Below are 24,490 nucleotides of genomic sequence, written 5' to 3' on the forward strand. Positions count from 1 at the left end.
GGACCATACTTGCTGCATAACTTGCTTGCTATCTAGGATATCTACTCCATCAGACACTTGGGGTTTTTGTTTGTTTATTTTTTCTTTTTTTCTTTTTTTTTTAGGAAAAGAGCATGTCATGAAACTAAAGAACTGTCTAATTGTGTCATATATACATTTACTCCTCTTTTCTCTGCTTTATAGTACTTGTAGCTTTTTTAAAAATTTGGATTGTTTGAAAAGGATTTTTATTTTGGCTCTGCATAGGCAGCCTCATATTCCTTCACAAGGGCCTTCTACCTGAGTTCAGCACCCATGTATCGTGTGATCATCGTGTTACGCATTAATGGCAAAATTAGCTGTGCCTCATATTTCTCCTGTAAAACAGTTACAAATATAATGGTCATGCCACAACTAACTTCATAGTGAATATTTGAAGGAACCTACTGCTAATATGTTTTTAATTGTTATTTGGATTATTTAGATGCTTTCTTTTATCCTTTGCTATGCAGAAGGTTGTTGGCCCTTTTTTTTTATAGGAGATTCAATCACTGTAAAGCAAAATTGGTGACTCCTGTGAAGAAGCAGGGTAGATTTATTCATACCATATAAGCACTATAGATTAGCTATATAGAAGAACAGTTAAAAACAAACAAACAAATCACAGAAAACCTGCAAAAGCTCCTGCGTGCCTACCCTTCAAGTGCTGTGATGTCCATTTCCCTGAGAGCCTTTGAGGGGCAATACCCATAATTGCAAACATAAGTAAGCCAAACTCTATGATGCCACTGGGAGGAAACATCGATGTTACCCCAGTCAGATCAGCTCGCAACCCTGTGCCGAGCTGGTGAAAAAGGGCAGATTTGGATCAGGTGAAGAGACTGGTTACAGGCTCATGGCAATGCACGCTGAGTGTTTGCAAATTCACATAGCGATTGCTAAAACAGCCACGAGCACTGGGCGTATACCTGGCACGTGTGTTCCTTCTCCCACTGCCACATTGTCCTGTTTCTGGAGGTCTTTGCACAGGATAATTGGAGAACTATTTCTGAAGGATGCAGAGCGTCCAGAGTTGCACACCTGCCCAGCTGCTGCTGAACTATGGGCAAGTGCTGTTGGATTTAACCATGTTACAGCAGCGGAGTCGTTATAGCTATTGGTGAGCTGAGTTATTGCTATAAAAAAGACATGGGGTGTGGGGAAAGGCAATAGATTTTATTAGGTGAGAAGACATCATTGGGGAAAAACATATTTTTAGAAATGCAAGCCTTTTTTTTTTTTATTTTAATTTTTTTGGTCAGAAGATTTCCAGGAGCCTGAAGGAGGGTTTATGCACTCAGAAGCAGGCCTGTTGTTTCTGAACTATGGCAGTATAATGAAGGGTAGTCCTTGATCTTACAGACTGTCTTTTTGGTGATAGCAGTGTTACTTAGTAGACGGTATCTTTATATTTTGTCCTACTTAGTGCTGCTCATTAGTAGTGGCTCTACAGCTCTTAGTTTGTGGGGATCTTGATGGAAAATTGTAGGGGGGGTGTTTGTGTGTGTGTGCGTACCTCAAGATAAATTGGATATTTTTCTTGATGTTAAACACTGTTTCAATTAGCCATTTGAATCAGCAATTTAAATGAAGTCAGAGCACTGACAATACTATACAAACAATATACAGTGATTAAGGTTACTTGTTGGCTTTTTAAAATGTAACTCTTCTCCCTTTCTCCTCTTATCACATGATTTCCAATAGATGAAATCTTGTCATTAACTTTAAAATTCCTTCCTGTCACCCTCCCCTCTCTCTCCTTATCGAAGAGACTTTCACCTAGCCTATTCATAACAATGTTCTGCAGCAGCAGGGAATGTATCCTCTCCCTGGGTGTACTCTTCCACAGCTTTCTTCCTCTCACCTGCTCAGTGGCTTCCGTCAGTGTCTAAATTAAATCTCCTTCCCTGTGGTCACAATGAACAAATTATCTCTTCCTCGTGGTGGCTTTTTATACCACAGAACACTTACTGTGCTCTTTCCTGGTCCTTGCTTCTGCCTCAGGACAAATTTCCAGGCTTCCCTCAGAGCATCAGTACTGACTTCTAGAAAGAAGCCAGTAAAAAAAAAAGAGCAGCAACCCCAGAGTTCCTGTACCGTGAATGCATATGCTTATTTCTTGTTCATCTGTGGCTGTGTGTGAGCAGTTCTGCTGACAGCCCTTCTCCCTGGGGAACCTCTCTGTGCAGTGAATGAGCGATCGGTCCGGGAACCGCTCTGATACATATCATATTTTAAGGAATTTCTTGACAGGAAAACTTCTGGGGCTGCGCTCCTTTGTCTTATCCTAACATGCTGAATCCCACTGTGATGGTGGCTTCTGATTTTAGAACCAGCCCTCCCTGGGTATCTCTGAAAGGTTTCTTCTAGGCCTGCTGAAAAACGGACCTCATCGTGGGGGGGGCAGGGGGTGGGGGGGGAAGAGAATGGAGAAGAGAAATTCTGTTGGCTGGTTTTCACAAGAATGAAAGGTTGTGAATAAGGCCCAAGGCACTGGAAGGAATAAGTATGTGAAGTAAGTGCTGAAAGGTGCCATCAGACATGTGTGGCTCCTCAGCCAGCAAATACTGGTGCTCCACAGGGTTTTACAGCAAACACCACAGAGGGCAACACATAGCATGGTGATTTATGGGGTCCTAAGGCTTGAGTCATATTCTCCCTGCACCATCTAGTGTAAAACAAGGCAGCTTCCTATGCAAATACATATCCTGCCTCCTAGCAAGGAGATCCTTGTACCATTTTGCAAGCCAGATAGACAACTCGAGCCCCACCCAGAGCACCCTCCGAAACCGAAGCGGGCACTAACAGTATGGTTCCAGTTTATTGGCTGAAAAGGACCTTAACAGACCTGCGTAAATGAATGAGTCAGCCCAGCCTGCCTGCAAAGCACTACGTGCATTTCTTTAATTATAGGATGCTCTTTGTTCTGTCTTGTGTTAGGCTGTTCAAAATCAGGTGACACAGACATGTTTGAACAAAACAAAAAAAACCCAAATGCTTCAACAAGAAGCTCCTGGACAAACTCAAACACAAAAAGGAAGCCTACAGAGGGTGTAAGCAAGGACAGGTAGCCTGGGAGGAGCACAGAGAAATTGTCTGAGCAGCCAGGGATCAGGTTAGAAAAGCTAAAGCACAGATAGAATTAAATCTGGCCAGGGAGGACAAGGGCAACAAGAAAAGCTTCTACAGGTACACCAGTGATAAAAGGAAGACTAAGGAAAATGGGCCCTCTCTGGAAGGAAATGGGACACCCAGTTACCCGGGATATGGAGAAGGCTGAGGTACTCAATGATATTTTTAACTCAGTCTTCACCAGCAAGTGCTCTAGCCACACCAGCCAAGTTGCAGAAGGCAAAGGCAGGGAGGGATGGGGAGAATGAAGAACCACCCACTGTAGGAGAAGACCAGGCTCAAGACCATCTGAGGAACCTGAAGGTGCCATGGAAACTAATGAGGTATATTCACAGGTCCTTAGGGAACCGGTGGTGAAGTTGCTAAGCCATTCTCCATCATATCTGAGAAGTTGTGGCAGTCTGGTGAAGTTCCTACTGACTGGAAAAGGGGAAACTTAACTCCCATTTTTAAAAAGGGGGGAAAAAAGGAAGACCCGGGGAACTACAAACTGGCCAGTCTCACCCTTTTTCCCCCGGCAAGTCTTTTGACACAGAAAGTCAAGGTCTCCCCTCTCACCACCTGCTCTGTGGCTGAGCCAACGAGAAGGCCGGTCTGCAATGCACCTGGGCCCTGAAGGATGCCATGTGGTGTGACATGGTGCTGTGCCACAGGCAGTGAGAGAGGCACTGCGGAAAAACCCGCATGCTCCCCAAAAGCAGCAGCTCTGCGCCATAAGCCGTGCTGCTTGTGCATGGGCAGGGATATCTGCTGTACGGCCCCAGGGGTGTGACTGGAGGCCCAGCTCTGGCATGTGACCCTTCACTGAGGTCTCATCCCTCTGCGTTTCAGCTGCAAGAGAGCTCTGCAAATGCTTTCCGTCCATCCACCCCATGACTCCCCTCCATCACTCTCGTTTTGCTGGGGAGCAATAAAAAACGACATGCACTAATAATACCAAATTTACTCCAGGATCCAGCCCAGATCTCCAGCCTGCTACTGAAATTGCAAGCTGTTGCCTTCTTAATGCCCTATGAGTATTAGGTCTTGCCTCACTGTTCAAGCAGCTACTCGGTGTCTGGCATCACCTATATGAACATTATAGTCCAGAAAAACCGCTCTTGCCCTGTGGTCCTACAGGTGCAAGAGTCATGTTGTATCTCTGGGTAATGTCAGGAAAAATAGCTACCAGTACCTGTGGAGAAGCATCTCTTCCAACTTATGTATTCAGACCTGAGCAAGGACCAGGCTCAGGCTATACGCTCGTTTGTCATCTCATCCCCAAGACAGAAGCCTATTATCCCAGGGCTAAGGCACCACCTGATCCTCCTCTCCAGGGGTGCACTCAGGCCTCCAGCACCTCTGGGGCCTGGGGATACTTCTTCCTGCTGGCTGGGGAGTAGGGGGGATTCTGGCAACCCCTAGGTATTATTATTTCCAGTTTTGCCTGGTATAACTCTGTGTTTTCTCAGGTTTGCCTCAGGGCTAGCCGGTGCTGCAGGGCTTATGGAAATTCTGCAAAAGCAGAGGAGTCCAGCCCCTGGTTTCCAAAGCCAACACCAGAAGTTTACCCCTGTTCTTCGCTCCTGCTTTTAACAATGAGACAGCAAAGAGGATGCTCTGGAAACGCTGACCGGGATCACGTTTTAGGCCAAAACCCAGCTTCTTCCTGAAGCACCCGCAATGCTGGGCTAAGGAATCGCAGTGCCTCCGAGCCCGAGTGCAGGCACTCGCCCGTGGCGAGCTGCCGGCGCCACCTGGTGACGCCGGTGCTGCGCTGCTGCCGGCTCCGCTCTTCGCTGCTTCTATTTGAAACTCGAAACTTCCCCGACCCCTGGAGCGAAGGCTCCCCGTCCGGCCCCGCTCCCCGGCGGCGCTTGCCCGGGTCCCGCCACGGCTCCCAGCCCCGGCTGCGCCCCGCCGGAGCTTCACCTGGAGCTGAAGCAGCTTCACCAGCCGCCTCCTCCTCTTGCCTCCCCCCTCAACTCAGGGGCCGTCTCCTAGCAGCCTCCCCTTCCCACCATGGTATCTGGGTCTGTTACCTCCCTTAGAAAGCAAAGAAAGTCTCCTGGACTTGTCGGTGTTCCCAGGACCGCTGGAATAATAGGGCTGACGGTGGCTCCTAACAACGGGTAGTGCCACCCCTCTGATAGGTGTCACCAGCTGAGCTGGTATAAAGGAGAGAGAGGATGTGCGCTATCTGTGGGAAGCTGGTGGTGCACCCTCTTCTGCATCGCTGAGGCAGATAAGCTGTTTGGCATTGCCCGATTCCCTCTCTGCTAGCTCACAACTCCAGCCTGGGCAGGCAATCTTCACAATTCCAATTTAAAAGTACTTCTGCTGGCAGTGGCTAGCCATGAGCTCGTCTCACGTAAACAACAGAGCCGAGAGCCACTTTCGAGCCTCAGAGGAGCATGAACTGAAGGCAGTGGGGAAGAAGGCTTGGGATAATCCTGTTTACAATGGCTCTCCCTCTACTTCCTTGAAGATTCGAGCCATCTACAACCCCAAGTCCATCCTGGAGAATCCCTATGAGAACTTTGAAGAGGTGGGGGATCCTCTGTCCTACCAGGAAGAGCACAGCAAAGCTGTGGATGGGAAGACAAGTCCTTTCCTCAAGTGCTGTTTCTACATCTTCAGAGGCATCCGAGGTAAAGCTCTGATATCTCACTAGAAAGGGTTTACTAGCCCTTGGGAAAGAACAATGGTATTGGGAGGGTGTGAGGATGGGGATGCAGAAGGTAGAAACCCCGTAATATCTGTGTAGTCCAGGAACCCGCTCAACATAGACTAGCATTACTCCAGAGATCATCTTTGGCTGATCTGGAGGGAGCATCCTCATTCTGTGTGCCTTGCTGTAGCTCCAGGGTCTGTCCTGTTACCTATGTCCCACCACAAGGCGGGACATACAGGGAGATTTAGTGGTGTTCTCAGGGTCATGCAGTGAATCTGTTGGCAGAGATTAGGTGTCCTGGGTCCACAGTAGCCACCACTCTGGTGATGAGACTATTCTGCCTTTGTGTGCCTTTGTGGCCACTGTGTTACCATAACTTAAGAACTGATATCCATGAGAGAAAATTTATCTCTGTCAGGACTAAAATGCAGAGGATAACAGGAATATATCAAACAAGACTTTGCTTGGAGACAACTGAAAGAAAAAGGTGCTAGTTTCCAGTTTAAAAGGCAAAGGGGAATGAAATATTATGTAGGCTTATTCAGAGGCAATCAAAAACCTGGGAGCAAGTGGGGTCTCCTCTAATGATACAGCCCTGGGCAAGAGCATTTGTTGAACAGTTTCTTATAGAAGGCATAAAGTCCTAATACTGTAAAAACAGGGAAGACAAAGCAAGAAACTGTATTTCTTGTGGAAATTATTATTTTCTTGCCAGTGTGTCTTTTCTTCCTGACTTGGAAGGCAAGAATCTTTCTGAGCTGTACCCTCTAACAGTGCGCGTGAGTGAATAACAGCATAGCCTGGTCCTGAATTGCACAGCCCCTCTATGATCAAATCTTTCTTACTTCTCATTGCAGTTAGACAATAGTCTAACACTATTAATTCGCATGGAAGCCAGAGCTGAGGCATTAGAGGTTTCTCCTGGCCAAGGAGCAGTGCTGGGTGGGCTTGGTGGGTAACTGCAGATTGCTCAGTCAGACTGTATCATTTACCTGTTTTATTCTGATATCCTTTCTTCTAGACGTTGTTTGAAACTTAAGAAGGAAAAACAAATCTATACTTTAACATCAAAATTCCATTTGTGAGATGCCAGGGTTGAAAATGGAGGATGCAAATGAAAATGCCTGTCAGGATGCTACAGCATTCCCTTCTTCTATGGCTGTTCCAGCAGTGTGTCCTGCCAGCAAGGGTGGTAAATAGGGCTGTAGGACAGACCAGAGCTGGGAAGATGATATCCAAAGGCCAGTGCAGCCAGAAGAAAGGCCTCTATCAGCCTCACAGAGGTGGGGACTTTTTCCTTGAAGAATTTGCATCCTTCCTTTGCGTCTTTAATAGGTGGTCATTATTTTTCATTGCCTCTCCAAATATTGCTGGTTCTCCCCCTCCCCTTCCGTTTAATCACCTTAGGGTCTCACATGGAAAATGGAGGTAATAAAGATAAGCCACTTACCCAAGGAGAGTTTGTGGGATTTTTTTCTTAAAAACTATTCTTTGGGATTACATGTCCTTAGGTCTTCGGGGATATTGGTCAAAGTTGGCTTATTGAGTTCTATTCTTGTCCTCACCAGCCACCAGGCTGCACTACCAGTGAGTAGCTACTGCTCCCAGTGCCACTGCTCAGGACTGGTCCTCTCCAAACTGTGTCCAAGCAACTCTGTGTCCTTGTTCCTGCCTGCCTCCTGCCACCTCAGCTGTTTCATGGCCAGCCTACAGACAAACTTTGCTGGGTATCTGAGTGGCACGGTGGCCAGTGAGGGACACTCAGCTTTGGAAGAGGATCTGCAGCTGTAGCTGAGACCGTGAGCTAGTCACTCACCGGGGTCACAAGTCTGGTTTAAAAGCAGCCTTGGAAGATAATGTAGATGTTGCCATTAATTCTTACCAGGAACTTGTTACTAGCAGGAAGGTAAGAATTACAAGTGAATTGCATTGATTGCCTGTTTTCTAGATTCTGAGATTTTTTTCTTTGCTCTGCCTTGTGAGTAGCAAGATGCCATATGGAAGCCTGTATGGCTTCTAGTCTTGAGTATCCTTCTACTCCAAATGTCATGTCCAAAACATCTCCATCCTCAAGGGGGTAGGTGGTGCCAAAGGAGACACAGATGGGGACATGCTTCATGTATGAAGTGGTATATTTACATGGCATGTTTCCTAAGGAAACAGCTGAAACCAAACTTCAACTGATATAGTTTTACAATTACTGGATGCAATCTGAAAGGGTACTGAACTAGCCTCATGGTCCTTCAGGTATAATTTTGGGCAAGTCTCCAAACCAAGTTTTCAAGGGTATTTGAGTGTCCCTGAATTTAGATGTTCCTAAGTGCACTTCTATTCCAAAGCAAAGAAAGTCTGTGCTTCTGTTCCCAACATGTGGATATTAGGGACTCCCTGCCTTGTGGAAAAACAAATAAACCTCTTAAAAGATTGTGATGTAGTCATATCTAGAGATGAAGGGGGTAATTTAAAAGTGACCTGAACAGATGGTTGGGTTGTTTCCCCTTGTTTTTCTCCACTGTGGAGATTCCTGTATAGACCACATGCCAGAACTTTTCCAGGCTCTCATTTCTATTGCTGGTCTGGCATATCCAAAACAGGCTACTGGTTTGTCTGTCCAGGAGTGAGGGTGGATGCTGCAACAGTCACTATGGTGCAGAAAGCTCTCTAATCTGTTGAGATGCCAAAGAGCTATCGAAAGGACAGGAGTAAACGTGCACAGACCACTATACCACTTTTGCTTGCTCCAACGAAAAAAGTGCTTTGTCCTCTGCCAGAGATGACTTCAAATGTGTGGCCTTTGATCAGCTTTGATCCTGGCTCGCAGGAAGATGATTGTTGTGTATTACTGGGATGGGCATCAGGACTGAGCTCCGTAGGAGCTGCAGAAAGTAGCAAGACTATGGGTATTATTGACATGGCTTCCATCACTAGGCTTTCAAGTGGAAGTACTTATGCCTTTCAACTTCAGGAGCATTTCGGAAATCACAGCAGAAAGCCATTACAAAAAGAACAAATAAATACATTAATGGTATCAGGCGGTTCATCAAACCCAAAATATCAAGGCTGCTTTAAAAGGAAGTGTTTCTCTCTTTTTGATCAAACCTGGTGATGCTTAATGAGTTGCTTTCACTGCGTGAAGAAATCAGATCACTAGCTGGTGCGATTGGCATAACTGTATTGAAGTCAGCAGAGCTCCATTGATAGACATCTTGAAGATAATGTGGCTCTAAATTTTACGCTGAAAATATTGAGTTGGGTTATTTGATTGAGTCTCGTGATCTACAAGAAATCTGCAAGAGTTTTTAGGTAAGCAAGGGACAAATATTTGGGGCCTGGTGGTTCAACCTACACTAAAGAACGAATAGTTGTAAAGCTAACATCAGATGCAGTTCTGCTACAGAAGTCCTATCAGAAGGTCAGCTGCTGGCACACGGATGACTGAGATGAAATTTTGTGGTTTCGAAAGTACTTTTGACAAAGACTGAATTTCTGTCAAGAGTAAGCTGAAAAACAGACAGGAAAAGATCAGTCCATACTGAACTCAAACAGAAAACGAAGTGATTTAGCGAAATAAGAAAGCCAGCATATTTCAGTTTTGGTCAGCCCCAAATCTTTTGTACATGCGGGAGTGGTTCTTTTTAGGGGTTATTTAACACATTTTTACAACTCTTAGTCAAGTTTTGAATTGAAAAGTGGTTTTGCTTTGAAAAATGGCAAAAATCCAACTCCCAACAGTGTTCTTTGGGAATGGGATTTCAACTCCTCACATGGCCTTTGAGAATGGCCATCAAAACTCTCCAATTTCTTCTCTACACCCAACAGGTCTGTGGGGCACTACACTGACTGAGAACACAGCTGAGAACAGAGAGCTTTATGTGAAGACCACACTGCGAGAGCTGCTAGTCTATATTGTGTTCTTGGTGGACATCTGTCTACGTAAGTGGCTGTCGTATGTCTCAGGTGTCTTTTCTGTGTGCAGCATCAGAGGAATAATGTGAAGTTTTATTATTAGACTTTCTCACTCTTTTGTAGATGTTAAATTTATTGTATGTGCACTCACTGCAGCAAGCCAGGTGTGTCATTAACATACAGAACAGCTGCTGCACACAGAAATAAAATAACTAACTATTGCTCTAGACCTAATTTATATTCGTTAGGTTTAAGTGGTATTTTTTGATCCACGTTATCAATTCTCAACATTGATTCCACAGTCCTGCATGAATCTGCTGAGGGCCTTTTCTTGGTTTCACAGCAAATATTCAAGACCCAGAGAGCAGCTCTAGAAACTTCCTGGGATCAAAGACAAAGGATTCAGAGAGATTTTTCCCCTCGGGGACTGGAGGGGTGGCTGAGGTGATAAAGCAGATGGCAGCTCACACTGTTGTTCTTGGGTGGATTTAATGCGTCCCTGTGCTGAATGCTAATGGACTTTGTGTGGGTAGAACAATGGCTGTTTGTTTTTTGGGAAGGTTCATTCATTATCACAAATGAGCACCTGTGGCATGGGACAGTGAAGAGGATTATATTTCATGGATCCTATGGCAGGAGAGATAGACAGACAATACCAACCTGAGGTACTATCACACTGGCCCAGGGAGACAGCACTTCAGCCACTGTTCCTAAAGAACCAAGACACGCACACAGACGTACGTGTGGTCACACACTGACTCATCCAGAAGTGGTGGTGGTGGGGTGTCTTGAATGTCAGCTGCTTTATTTTCATGGTACCCTTTCAACAGCAGGACGTGTTCTCAGTGATCACCATGATGGATGCTTTTCTGCAGGAAGGAGCACTGGGAAGTTGAAACAACATGTTCAGGGAAGTTAGAGCCTGCTCCTGTTTGAGTTTATTGATAAATGGGAACTTAACTGGAGCTTTCCACTTGGGAAAATGGGGTGGTCTCTATACCTTTATGGATTTGAATCAGAACTTCAAAATACAGATCATGGACTTCATTCTGAGAAAGAAAACTTCTTTCAGAAATTTTGTGTGAGGAAATAATTGTTACTTAGGATGTTCAGTTGCATCATCCAACGGTCTTCTCTGGCTTTTAAACTTGTATAGTCTGTCAGTCTGACAGTTGAAATTCTGGAACATGCGACAGATAAGTTTGTAAATCCCTAAGAAAGCAGAAAGTAATATGATTAGAATTCCCAAGGTTTCTTGTCTTGTGCTTTGCTCAGCTTATCTGTGATAGTATAAACTACACAGAAAATGAAAAAAAATATATTTTTTTATATATATATAAAATATATATATTTATATATTATATAAAATATGTATATTTATTTATATATATTATATATAATATATATTTTTTAAATATATATATGTATGTATATTTATATCAGTCTCCAATATTCAGTTATAAGGCAGGATCCTCCTCTTGTCTCTTCTCTTAGTGACATACGGAATGACAAGTTCCAATGCCTATTACTACACCAAAGTGATGTCTGAGCTCTTCCTGCAAACCTCTTCGGACGGCCGTGTCTCCTTCCAGTCCATCGGCAGCATGGCTGACTTCTGGGTGGTGAGTACAAGTCTGGCCTGGCATGGGGAGCCCTGGAAATCTCATCTAGACTGGGATATTAAGTTCCCTCTGAATGTGTTACCTAGTGCTTTCAGCAAGGCATTTTGCTGCCACAGGCTTTCGCCAGCTACTAGCAATAGTTACAATATCGCTTGCGTGTGAAATATCCACAGATTTAAGATGTAATTTTTCCCTCTGAGCATTGTGGCCAGAATACTGGCAAGGCTAAATGGTGTGTCTGCCCAGAAGAGTCCATGCCCCAGAAACTTGCCAGCTAGACAGGCAGGACATAACAAAAAGAAATTGCTATGATATTGATGCTCAGTGCATAGATAGGAAATACCAGCCAAGTGACTTACTACAGGTTTCCTGATGGTAGAAATGGCTTTGAATCCTACAGTCCAATGTCTTCATGCTGGTGTGTTGGTAATAAGCTTACGTCCATTTTCACAGGCAGTTGCGGGAACAGCATACTTAACCTGCCTGTAATTCATGCCTGCGCTGGGCTGATCTATAGATTCTTCATGAAGAAGCTGGATGAAAATTTGCACTGACTTTTATCAAAGAGAACAAAGAGAGGAAAAGATGTCTAGGGTCTAACACATTTCTGTCAAAGAACTGGTGAAGGAGTAATATGAGCCACGGTGAACGTTGTTGAGATATTGCTACCGCTTATCTCTGACAGTCAGCCAGAAATTGTCCGTCAGTTAGCTTTGTCTTTTGCTGCCGTATTAAAAAAGTAAAATGAACTATGGCACTATTGTTTTTCCCCCACTGTTTCCAGGCCACGGGCACACCCCCTTTTCATAATTCACACCTCAAGCCAGGACAATTCCTTGAGACTTGTGTTCACTGAAGCAGAAGGGGCAAAGAGGCTTGCAGAGCCCTTGTCTCTTCATTAGCACAACGGGGTGCAGCAACCGTATTACAGACCTGTGAGGAGCCAAGAACCCCCTGCTGCCCAGCATCCCTATTCCACTGTGTGGCTCCACCAGCCCAGGTCTTTCCTGTCCTTAGCATATATCCAACACAAGCCTCTACTGATTTCCATCTTGGGGAGTAGAGAGGGGTGGGTCAGGTCTTACTATCTCAAGCCCAGGTTAAGAGAATTCCTCTGAGGTGTGGGCTATAAAGAAATTGTTCTGCTCTCCCTCTCTTGCAGTATGCACAAGGCCCCCTTCTGGATAATCTTTACTGGACAAAGTGGTACAACAATGATTCCCTAGCAGCACACGGCACCCAGTCATACATCTATTATGAGAACCTGCTGCTGGGTGTCCCACGCATGCGACAGCTGAAGGTGAAGAACAATTCCTGTGTGGTCCATGATGATTTCAAGGAGGAAATCTCAGGCTGCTATGATGTATACTCAGAAGACAAGGAGGAAAAGGTATCCTTTGGACTCATCAATGGAACGGCGTAAGTATATCTTTTGCTGTTCAGGATTAGAAAATCTGTGATTTTTTTTTTTTTTTTAATTGCGCTCTTCTAGTTAAAATAAAATCTGCTGAGACACAGGATGCCAGGATTGAGTTTTTCACATAAGGCTGGAATTCCCCATGCAGTCACCAGCAGCAAGTCCTTTTGTCTCTCAATAAGGCCAAGTGTCTCTTCGAGGAAAAGCACAACAGAATGAGTGGCAGAGTGGGACCTGTTGGGAAAGCTATGAGAAATGAGTGGGAAATTAGGTAGAGATTGTTGTTTATTTGTAAGAGAGTGAGGATAAATAGAGACCTCTGGGACCAGATCTATCTAATGGAGGATGCTATCTGCTTCCCTCCTGGATTTGAGGAGCCAGTGAGAAGGGAGTGCATCTCTTTCATCTTGAAAACATATTTCTCTACAATAATGTGAGACAGCTGCAGTTTAATAACTCTTTGCTTGTCGCACGAGTCTTGGTCTGTCAATGAGAAGCTATTGTTCATAAGGAAATATAAGTGCAAGTGTTTTCCAAGCAGAGGGTTTTGTGCAACGTGGTAGAAGGCAATCCAGCAGATCCTGGCAGTAACCTCCACACAAACAAGACTGTGGCATAGCCAATGAACCTGCAGAATTTTCCCTCCACAGTCTTGCAGGTCATGCTGTGTCACTGCTGGGAAGCACCGGATCAGAAATCTGTCAATAATGAAGAACTCTGTCTGATCAGAAATCTGTCAATAATGAAGGCTCAGATCTGGAATAGGAACTAAGTGCTAACTCTTTAATTAAAAACTGCTCTGTCCCTTGAAGATCTAGTCTAATTTCTCCTGGCTACAAGGTCATATCTAAGTCTGGGATGGTGATGCCTTTGCTTGTGGCCTGTCCGTTTCAGGTGGAGGTACCATTCTGAGGAGGAGCTGGGTGGCTCATCTCACTGGGGAAGGCTAACCAGTTACAGTGGGGGAGGATACTTCATAGACCTCAATTTGACCAGAGAAGAGAGTGCTGAAGCCCTGCAAGTCTTGAAGGAGAAGTTGTGGCTGGATCGGGGGACACGAGTTGTCTTCATTGATTTCTCTGTGTATAATGCAAATATCAATCTGTTCTGTGTCCTGAGGTAAGCGAAGTCCCACTGAAAGTTCTTCTGCCTCTTGCTTCTTCCTCAATGCCACAGTTTCTTAAAATATAATATTTTAATATGGCCCACCAGGGGGTTAAGACTGAGTGGTGTCAGTAGACGTTACATAGATGAGTAAGAAGACTTGGTCTTCTTGATATAACCAATCGCACTGCTCTTCACCTTTCACCCTTTCCTGTTGTGGGCAATGAAGCAGCAGAGATAAAGCTGTGTAAATAAACACACACACACCTCTTCCACTTATGGTTCGGTGTGTAGCTCATGCTCAGGTTTGATGCCTCTCAAAATTATCTAAGAGTTAATCCCCTTATTTGTAATTATCAGAGTTTTCTTGTCCTCTTCAAGGTTAGTGGTTGAGTTTCCAGCCACTGGTGGTGCCATTCCCTCCTGGCAAATCCGGACAGTCAAGCTTATACGATATGTTAGCACATGGGACTTCTTCATTGTTGCCTGTGAAATTGTCTTCTGTGTCTTCATTTTCTACTATGTGGTGGAGGAGATTTTGGAGCTGCGTATCCACAAGCTTCAGTACTTCACCAGCATCTGGAACATCTTGGATGTGGTTGTCATCCTGGTGAGGATCCTTGCACTCTTTTTTTTGAGGGAGCAATGGCAGAGAGGTATAAGAACAAAAATAAATGGAGGAATGGGGAAACTGGTCTACATAAGGCAAGAGCTGGCACGCCTTTTGCTACAATAGAAAAGTGAACTAGCAGAGTAAATGGACACATGGTCTTTCATCAGCTGTTAGGAGAAATTTCTTTTCTTAGAGATGCCTGAGAGACTGTGAAGTCAGGGCATGGTTCAGTGCATTAAGACCTTATTTCCATCCCCCACCAGTAGACTGCAGTAGTGAAGCGTGATACCAAGGAACTGTGACACTTAAATATCTGTGGAAAGCATAGGCACAGCGGTCACATCAGACTCTTCCTCTTCACAGCTCTCCATCGTCGCTATTGGGTTTCACATCTTTCGCACCATTGAGGTGAACAGACTGTTGGGAGAGTTGCTGAAACACCCCGACACCTACGCAGACTTTGAGTTCCTGGCATTCTGGCAGACACAGTACAACAATATGAATGCAGTCAACTTATTCTTTGCTTGGATCAAGGTATTGTAGGAGGTCTGGGAGGTGCCAGGCCTCCAGTCTCAGACCTCTTCCTCTAGATAGCTCGGGGGTGACTCTTCCATCCCTCTGAGTGAATGAGGGTAACAGCTATATAACAGAGAAGGATTTTCCTCGAAGTCGTATGCTCTGTTTTGCAGTAGATCCAGACAACTTTTCACCCTGCATTCTGAGGCCAGTTATTTGGAGATAACACACAGGGAGATGAGCTCAGACGTGTTGTAAAAGTGGTTTTAGAAAATGCTGAGTACAATGTAACTTTGTCCATCCCGTACTATTTTAGTGTTTTGGAGGATAATCTGGCAAACCAATGCTTTTCTTTCCTGATGGCCACCCAGCAACTGGAAATAACTCATCTGTTGGCATGGCCTTCGCATTTCAACCAAAGCGTCTTGGCATGGCAGAAAGCCATGCTGTACTTGGGGGTCCTCATTAGCCTCAAGAAATTCATCCTTATGATGATGTTTATGATCCCACAGGAAGATGGTGGGGCACCTATGACAAATATCCTCAATGCTAAGCCACCGTTCCCCTAGCCTGGCTGTCTTCTCAGTGCTTTGGTACTATAGTGAACCTTTTGTCTTAGTAAGCATACCCGTATATATGAGAGACTGACCTAGCTGATGGTTTGACCTAACTTTGTCTCTGTTCTTTCTTCTTGCAGATATTCAAGTACATTAGCTTTAACAAAACAATGACCCAGCTCTCCTCCACACTGGCACGTTGTGCCAAGGATATCCTGGGCTTTGCCATTATGTTCTTCATTGTCTTCTTTGCCTATGCCCAGCTGGGTTACCTTCTTTTTGGGACACAAGTGGAAAACTTCAGTACCTTTGTTAAATGCATGTAAGTGTATAAGTCAGAACCATGTTTTCATCATTTCATCAAAAGAATTTTAACTACTTTCCAATCTCTCCCCAACTGCAAATCTGAATGTCAATCAGACACCTGTTGTATGTCATTGTAATAAAACCATAACGGTTAATAAGTTGCTCCAGCTGTGACATCTTCATGGACAAAAGAATGCAGTAAGAAAATTGAGGGTTACAGGGAGATTTCTGGTTGTCAGTGTTTATCAGTAAGGACGTGAATAGCTGATCCTACCAGACTTTGAGACTCCTTGCAGCCCTACAATTCAATGGAAATCACAGCCTTTCATGGGAGCATTTAGTGAGAAGTTTCCGTTTGCTGGAGTGTAGACATCTTTTGCTTGTGAGGTTGTCAGGCACACCAAGGGTACTCAATATGCAGAGTGGCTTAACGCCTTTCTGCAGAAAAGAATCATATCTCAGCCAATAATGCAGTTTCTGTTCTGCAGGACCTTCTGTTACCTTCTCACCTGCTGTGGGTCTATAAGGGTTGTAGAATGGTGCTGTCTGATGGTCACTGAGACCTTGGCAAATTTGTGTTTTTCATACACCAGCAGATGGCTTTAGGCCTAGTTAGGTTAAACTTTGCTGTAATTCTGGTGGTAAGAACTAAATAGCTCAAGACAAGTGTTATGAGGTAGGCTGAGTGTGTTGGTAGTTGGGTTTGGTTTTTTTTTTAATAAGGAAGAGGAATTTTTTTAATAATTGAAGCTTCGGAGTTTTGAAATTCTCTGGCTTTCAAATACACTTGCTGATCACATCATTTCAGTGTCTGCACAACAGCTGCATGAAAACGTTTCTGTTTTTCATCAGATAGTGCACTTTAATTCAAACAAAGATTTGGAAGGAATACTGTTTGCTGCTACAGGGTTTTCACAGGGAAAAGCAGAAGTAATGCGTTTGTCTTATCAAGACGATAGCTTTAAACACTGAAATGAAAAAGCAGAAAGTTGATATTTATATTTTTTATAAATATATCTGATTTTGATAAGATAGCAGCTGTACTTCATTTCTGAAAGTTGGTAGTCATATAATATGTTAGTACAAATTCAGCATGAAGTTTTCTAAAATATGCTGTATAATAGTCGAAATAAGATTAAGTAGACATTTTCAAAGCAAATGAGGTAAAAATAATTTCTTACTGGAAGGAGATATTTCAATATCACTGAATTAGGACCATTTAAACAAAGAAGAGGAAGCAATGACATATCCCTCTTCCTTAGGCCGAGAAAACATTCCCAGCTCCCTAAATACTCCAAATGTAAAGAACCTGAAATGGAGCTTTGTATTTCTCAGACAGGATTTTCAGGCTCTGGGCTCTCAAGGTCCTTTTCCCTGTACATGGCTTCACAGTCTCTTTCTGTCTGGTTTGTTTTTGGTTTTTTTCTCCTTTATTTCTTTCATTTTTTATTTGGAAGATTTTTTTTTTTTTTACAAGGGTCATTTCATGGATTAAATTTCCAGAGAAGTCCCACTGATAATGTATCAAGATACCTGAGATGGGGGATGACCAGTGGGTGGATGATCACCCACAGAAGGGGGTGCTGGGGAAGTGAGTTAAGATACCCAATCTCAGACAATCCTTCAGTCCACAGGCCTGCTCGGGCAACGCGCGATGTTAAGGGAGGTACCTGCTACAGCAGGGGTTTTCAGCCTGTGTTCCACAGGCCTCTGGCATCCAGGTCCTGTCTTCGAGGTGTCTATAAGAGGTAACTGAGATAAGCAAACTTCTGATCAATAGACTTAAACTTGCTTCATTATCGGGGCTACGGATTGCAAAAGGTTAAAGAGCACCCGCCAGTACTAACATCCGCTCCAGTCTCATGAACTCTTGCAAGAGAAGCCTTCAGTGAGTCAAATGCTTTTATAAGGGAGAATTCAGTTTTTCTTTTGTTTATGTTTTTAACTCCTGTTTAGACCAAACCACACTTAGAACCAGAAATTTGTGTGGAAACCGTGTTTTACTTTCCAGCCAGCTCTTGCTCCAACCAGATCAGCTCCATTCACCCCTGGAATACTATGGATACATTTAGCTCACCAGTCAGACTAAGTGACTTAGACCCTGCTCTGGCTTGTGCCTGTGACCATCTGGGCTGCAGGCAGGTTCAGGGTTCACCTCAGGACTGTCTGAGGAGGTAGGATAAATGTATGTGCTGTTGTGTGACCTTGTGCTCTTCCTCTCTTCCAGCTTCACCCAGTTTCGGATCATTCTTGGTGATTTTGACTACAATTCCATTGACAATGCCAACAGGGTCCTTGGGCCTATTTACTTCGTCACCTATGTGTTTTTTGTTTTCTTTGTGCTCCTGGTAAGCAAGAAAGCCTTCCTTGCCTCTATATTGACAGCAGTGTTTGAGAGACCCCTCCTGATAACATGGGGATCAGGTGCAGTGCAAACCCCTAGAGAGATAGGAAGTTTCTGTTACAATAGCTTTGCAGTGCAAATAGACCAAAGAAGACAAAGAATACACTGCAATTGCGGATTTGGTCATCAGGGCGATTGAGGGCCATAGTCGCATCATTTCAGGTGAAGACTAAGACTGACTGGGAATACCACTGATGTAGCTGAATTCAAGGGGGTCCGTTCAGCTGCTCTGTAGTAGGCAGGCAACAGAGCACAGGGGGCAGTCTCTGGCTTGCTAGGCATTGAATGCAGAGGGATGCATAATGACCAGGTTAAACACCTAGTGCCAGGAATCCAAATCCAACCAAAGATCTTGCAAGAGAGGCTACCAGAGATGGTGTTTGAGCTGGGAACAAATGTACCTTCATCCACCTTTAGCTGCAAGGACCTCCTCCCTGGTGGGAAAGCACTGTGTGGCTGAAGTTGGCTTTCCCTTCACCCACTTTCATTTGCCTGGGAGATACCCCATGTGGAAAGAGCTCCTTTTTTAACTGCACCCTGCACATCTATGCCAGTCTCTTGCTGCCTCAGCTGTTGAAGCAGGCAAGATATCTCAGGCTAATTCATCTATTTTCTTCTCCTTTTTCTAGAACATGTTTCTGGCCATCATCAATGATACCTACTCAGAAGTCAAGGAAGAACTTTCAAGCCAGAAGGATGAGCTGCAGCTCTCAGACATCTTGAAGCAGGTGATGAATAGCGAAAGCTGATACTTTTTAGATAAATCCAGAAACATCTTCTGGAAGACCCTGACTTATGTGGAATTCACTAGAGGAAAAAAAGTGGTTTCCAACTCAAGATCCACCACCTTCGTGCACACAGTAGCAACAGGAGTCACAGTTTCCTTCTGGGATAGATCAAGCTCACAGATCCTTTGGGAAGGGAGATGAGAAAGCAGGAGTTGGGAGAATCCTGTTGCTTGATCATGCTAGTAGTGTTTCTCAGAGACTTTACTTTCCAGGACAGTCTCTAGACAAAGATCTTTCAGTCTTTGATATAGTGTACTTTGATCAATAAAGCGGCAGGTTCGACTCTGCTGAGCTGAGCGTGTTACAGTGATGCAAATCTGGTGGGTTACATGTGGATTTGCAATGGTCAAATTCCAGATAAGATCCTGGAAGTTCACAGCTCGCTGTGCTGTGGGACCAATATTCTGCAAAGAATGGTATTTGAAACATTATCTTAAGCAGATGATGACTGGGACCTCAGATAAAGGGAGAGTCGGGAGGAGAAAAGCAGAGGGCAAACTTTGTCAGGGAGACTCTGGCTACTATGTTGGTGTCGCTTTGAAGGAGTGATCCCAGTTTAGAGATTGGGCCCATTCAGCAGTGTTGTATTTTTGCTTCTGGAAAGCTCAAAATCTTCCTGTATTAGTCAGCATCTGCTTGCCCATATTGCATTGTCCACTCTGCCCTAGTTTTCACTGCTCTGCCCGCATGACTGTGTGTATGTTTGCACCTTCGGTAACAGAGCTACAACCGGACGCTCATGAGGCTGAAGCTGAAGAAGGAGCGGATTTCCGATGTGCAGAAAGCACTACAGAATGGAACGAAAGAACTGGACTTTGAAGACTTCAAGAACAGCTTGAAGGAGTAAGTGAGCCAGCTTGAGGGATGCCCACTTGTCCCTTTCTCTTGGTCATACAGGTAATTTAAATTATCTGATTTTCAAGACCAGGAGAGCAGTAAGCTCAGATCCGGGCGATGTAAGACGCAAAAAAATAGTTATCACCTTTCCTCGCATGTTTAATCTCCTGTTCTAAATGGGTTTGTGTTACTATCTCTTTCCCATTTGGGATGTTTAGGTTTGTCACTGGCAGGAGGAAACAATACACTGATTTCAAAAGGGGTGCTCCTGCTCTGTTAGAGCCTAACAGTGTAATTCAGTGGCTTGAGCTTTCTCTGTCTACTGTTTTGCAGACTGGGCCATGCAGACCATGAGATCACAGCAGCCTTCTCCAAGTTCGACAGAGATGGCAACCACATCCTGGATGAAGAGGAGCAGCAGCAGATGAAGCATGATCTAGAGGCAAAAAGGGTAAAAAAAAAAATAAAATAAAAAGGGGTCAAGGAAAGAAGCCCTCCATTTGTTAGAGATCACTCCAAAGTGGCCTCAGGAATCTTTGGGTTTGTGGTATAAATTAAGCAGGCAACTCAAATACAGCTCCAAATCTGCCTGGAGAGCAGCTGGGTATATGAGTGCCTGTGAAGCTGTGTGTTATTTGCAGTGAAACTGACACAGAGTTAGTAGTCAGTTTTGCAGGAATTTCTTTATCTACCTTCTAGGTTGCTCTGAATACAGAGATTGAAAATTTGGGGAAATCCTATAGTGACAACAACCTGGATGAGAATCTGACCTACGTGGAAGCAAAGAATAACCATGCCAATAAGGCCATCTGGGTCTCCAAAGAAGAGTTCCAAGTGTATGTTTGTGCTGGCAATAGTTTAATTCCTCTGCAAACGAGGGGTCTGATTCCCTGCTCCTTCCTTCCCTGATATAACTGTTTACACTGGTGCTGAGCAGTTTCAGTAAGATCTTGTTCCTTTTTATCTTGCCCACGTGAAAATGAGCAGGTCAAGAGAGAACTGGGATGGTTCTTGTAGTTTGCTTGTTCCTGTAAAAGATTGGGTTAAGAAATTTTGCTTTCTGACTCTTGAATAACCTCTGCAGCTGTCAGCTGGCCACAGGCAACATGCTGTCGTGTTTCAGGTCAGAAGGTAGCCCAAATAACTGGGCCAAGGGAAGTCGATACCTTCACAGAAGGTCCTGTGGGAATAAATATCCTTGGTTTATAGCCTAGTTGGCCTTCATCCTCCAGGTCTGAGAATAACACTTGGCTGTTTCTCCCACAGGAGGAGCATGGGATAAACACAGCACAGAGAATCAGGAGACCCTGATTCTGCTACTGAGAAATACTGAGAAATCCACATAGGGCCATATGAAAGGAGAGGCAGGTGCAATATTTAATAATAGGATTATATTGTGGCTGGACTGTGATCCAAACTCGTTGGGACTCATCCTAAGCAGAATCACTGATTACAGGTGAAAATAGAGCGTAGCAGGGATTTACGTCTTCAGTGGGTATGAATCAGTTCTCTGATGTGAAACATTCACACCTGTTTGAGGTCTCATTGTCCATAAGATGTCTGCTGCAAATGCTGCAGTTCATCACAACAAAAAGCTTGCAAATGCTCTCCATGTTTCCCCCAGCCTCCTGCAACGTGTGCTGCAGCTGGAACAGTCCATAAACAGCATTGGCTCCAAGATTGATGCAGTGGTGAACAAGCTAGATGTGCTGGAAAGAAATAATCTGAAGAGGAAGGACCTGTTGGGCAAGCCACTGGATAATGTTAGCAAGGTTGGTAGCGTTCCACCATGCATTTGAACCAGCTTCAGGGTAGGTGACCAGCCCTGTTATGTGAACGGACCTGATATCATCTTTGCTTTGACAGTCCCCATTGACATAGGACCAAAAGGGTTGGGCAGGGTCAGCATTTTGTGTGATCAAGCCTCTTCTGTTCAAGCACAGTGACAAAAAGCTCCTTGCTTTCATGTCCCCTCGGTTAACCATGGTACCCTTAAACACACCTTCCAGCTCCCCTGAGGACAAGCTTATTCCTGTGGCAGTGGATGCAATTCACTTGTCTTCAGTTTCTTTGCACCTGCATATCTGCAGATGTCAAAAAAGATCATATTGTCCTTCCCAGCAAGAGCAGCTCATGACAGCGTTGTGGACTGTGGTATTAACATCTTGTCTGTGGATTACTTATCGCACATGAGGTGGAAGGCTGTTAGCGGTGTGCCCATAGCGTCTCAATGCAGACTTGCAACTTTTGCCAAAGACTGCCTGTATTTAATCAACCAGCATATTTTGTATCTTCAGCTTTAAAGTCAAAGGCAGCAAGGCATGTGGGAGCCATGTCATTACTTCATGATTTTGTGGCTCCCATAACGAGAGTAGTCCAACAGCACACAGTGACCTAGCTGAGTCAGAAAGGAGTCTCTTTCTTTTGCAGAGTTTTGTGATCCCTTCCCATCTGAAAGAGTAGTTTGGAAGGTCCTACTTCTCATGTAAACATGCCTGAAAGATTATTCAAGTGTTCATTCACAGATTTGCTTTGCCCCAGGATTTCTGTGAATGTTCTTGTAGAGGGCGAAAAGGGATGACTCCTCATCTGTCTAATGCTTGAATGTACATTCACCGGTGCATTGCAGCAAACACCATATTGGATCTTTAATAGACAGGCAGGTTGTACTAATTTCTGGAAGAATGCAGGAAAATATTTAGGTATCGTGCACACCTTGTCTCTCTCCTAGAGTGTTGCTAGACTTCTTGGTAGCTTGCTAACAACGCAGGTCACTCTCTTTTCTGGTTAACAGGAGGAAGAACCCAGTCAGGAAGAGCTGCTGCTCCCCCAGAGCCTAGACCAGCTGGGGAAAGAAGAAGCAGAAAGCTGGGGGATGGAACGTGTACGGGGAAACAACCTGAGTGGCAACTCTTCCCAAAATGGGGTCTGCCCCATCTTGCCCAGGTCAAGCGTGCCGGCGTCTCAGGTGTCCAAGAACATCCAGCCACAGTCTGATGTGTGCTTCTAGCAAAGACCCCAGTGCTCCCAGTTTGGCTCCCAGGGTACTAAGTCACTGTCAGTTGTTTCCCCACTCTTAGAGTAATCTGGACAGCCGGACGGAGACACCACTGTTGCCAGAAACTGGTCATGTGAAAAATCAGGGATGCTCTTTTCCAGCATAATGATGCATAATATCAGAGCTAGAACTTCTGCCGCCCATACCTCTGGCCTAGGTGTTGTATTAGGTTTCTGCCTCTGAACAGGCCCATGCAGTCTTTTATCTATCCTTTCCCAAGATGCAAAGACCCCAGGACTCTTTGAACACTTGGGTCCAGAATGGCACATTGCAACTTGTTCCCAACACACACAATTGTCTTCAGGACAAAGACGTGTTAATCATGTAAACAAAGCTGAATACAATCACTAGTGTGAGATGGAAAGGAGAAATTTAGTTATTTGTGTCTAGATAGTTACCAGCAGTTTTGTTCTGTTGTAGTTTGTTTCCAGAACACTTTGGTAACCCTCTCTGTACCTTAGATTCAGACTTTGTGGAAAGAGGATACTAGCGCAGGATCAATAAAATGAGAGTTGACTTCCAGTGTAGTTGGGAGGAGATCTGAAATATCTCCTGGAAAAGTCGTTGTTATTGTTAGAGTCCGAGGTCTGAGTGTTAGGGAACAGACTTCTGGTTATACGGTTCCTAACACAGCTGTTGACACTAAGAAATCTCATTGTCTATTTTCGCACTCCTTAAATTGCATTTTATACTTCACAAAATTAGCACCATATTTACAAAGTTGTGGCACTTCTCTTTTTTTGTCAAGGAAGCAATTTTGCTTGCAGTTGTGGGTGCTGACACCATTTCAGTTGAAGAATATTGTGAAAATGAGATGAATGTCAGTTTTTCAACCACAGGCAAAATACTTGTTTTCCACGCCTTTTTGACTTTGCTGAGACTTCTGTTTCCTTGTAGTTGGTGCAGACTATTGCAGCTATTACAGGACCACCACGAAGGTATTTGAAATATCTTAATCACTGGTATTCTGGCAACAGTTAACCTCAAATAGGCTCTCTAGGCTTAAAGCCAATGGAAGTGTGAGTTGTACGAGACCACTGCTAACACCTCAGATATTAATGCTTCACTGTTTAGTGTAGCTACGCAATACAGTGATAGCTTTAGTGGGGACGTTGCGTAGTGGCATTTTGTATAGCCACCTTTTTAAGATGGATGTGTCATTGTGTTCTGTGGGAAAGCCTCCCCGAGAATGCTTGAAGGACCTCAGGATCAGCTCTGTCCCCAGATGGCCCAGGCTCCGGGGCTGTCACAGCTACAAGATACCAATGACAAACTGAAGCAGAGGGTCCTTCAGCTGCGAGAGCCTAGCAGGAGCTGTGAGACCTTGTCACCCGGCCCACAGGGAGCTTAGATTTCAGCCAGGAGCTGTGGAGGCAGGATCTGCAGGGTCTCACAACTCACTCCCCAGCAGCTGGTCCTGCCACTGGGTGCAAGACTTATCTGTGAGACATTGCCTTCAGTTCCACTGAATTCAGAACTGAGCAAGAGCTTCTTGCCTTCAGCTATTCCAGCTGAACTCGGAACAATGGTGTTGCTTATTTCTTCCTCTCAGCATTGAA

The 24,490-nt window shown here is 44.5% G+C and overlaps 1 protein-coding gene across 1 annotated transcript; it reads left to right on the top strand.

Moving 5' to 3' along the window:
- The first annotated feature begins 1,034 nt into the window (after positions 1-1,034).
- Positions 1,035-22,883, top strand: PKD2L1 (polycystin 2 like 1, transient receptor potential cation channel). The gene is given in 17 exon segments (XM_054206197.1): positions 1,035-1,053; positions 1,056-1,084; positions 5,618-5,780; positions 9,623-9,736; positions 11,204-11,331; positions 12,494-12,750; positions 13,643-13,867; positions 14,234-14,462; positions 14,829-14,999; positions 15,679-15,860; positions 18,072-18,192; positions 18,878-18,976; positions 19,758-19,879; positions 20,207-20,324; positions 20,573-20,709; positions 21,498-21,645; positions 22,668-22,883. Coding segments are annotated over 17 exon segments (2,478 nt in total).
- The last annotated feature ends 1,607 nt before the right edge of the window (positions 22,884-24,490 follow it).

Source organism: Rissa tridactyla, chromosome 6, assembly GCF_028500815.1.
Source record: "Rissa tridactyla isolate bRisTri1 chromosome 6, bRisTri1.patW.cur.20221130, whole genome shotgun sequence".
NCBI classification, from domain to species: Eukaryota; Metazoa; Chordata; class Aves; order Charadriiformes; family Laridae; genus Rissa; species Rissa tridactyla.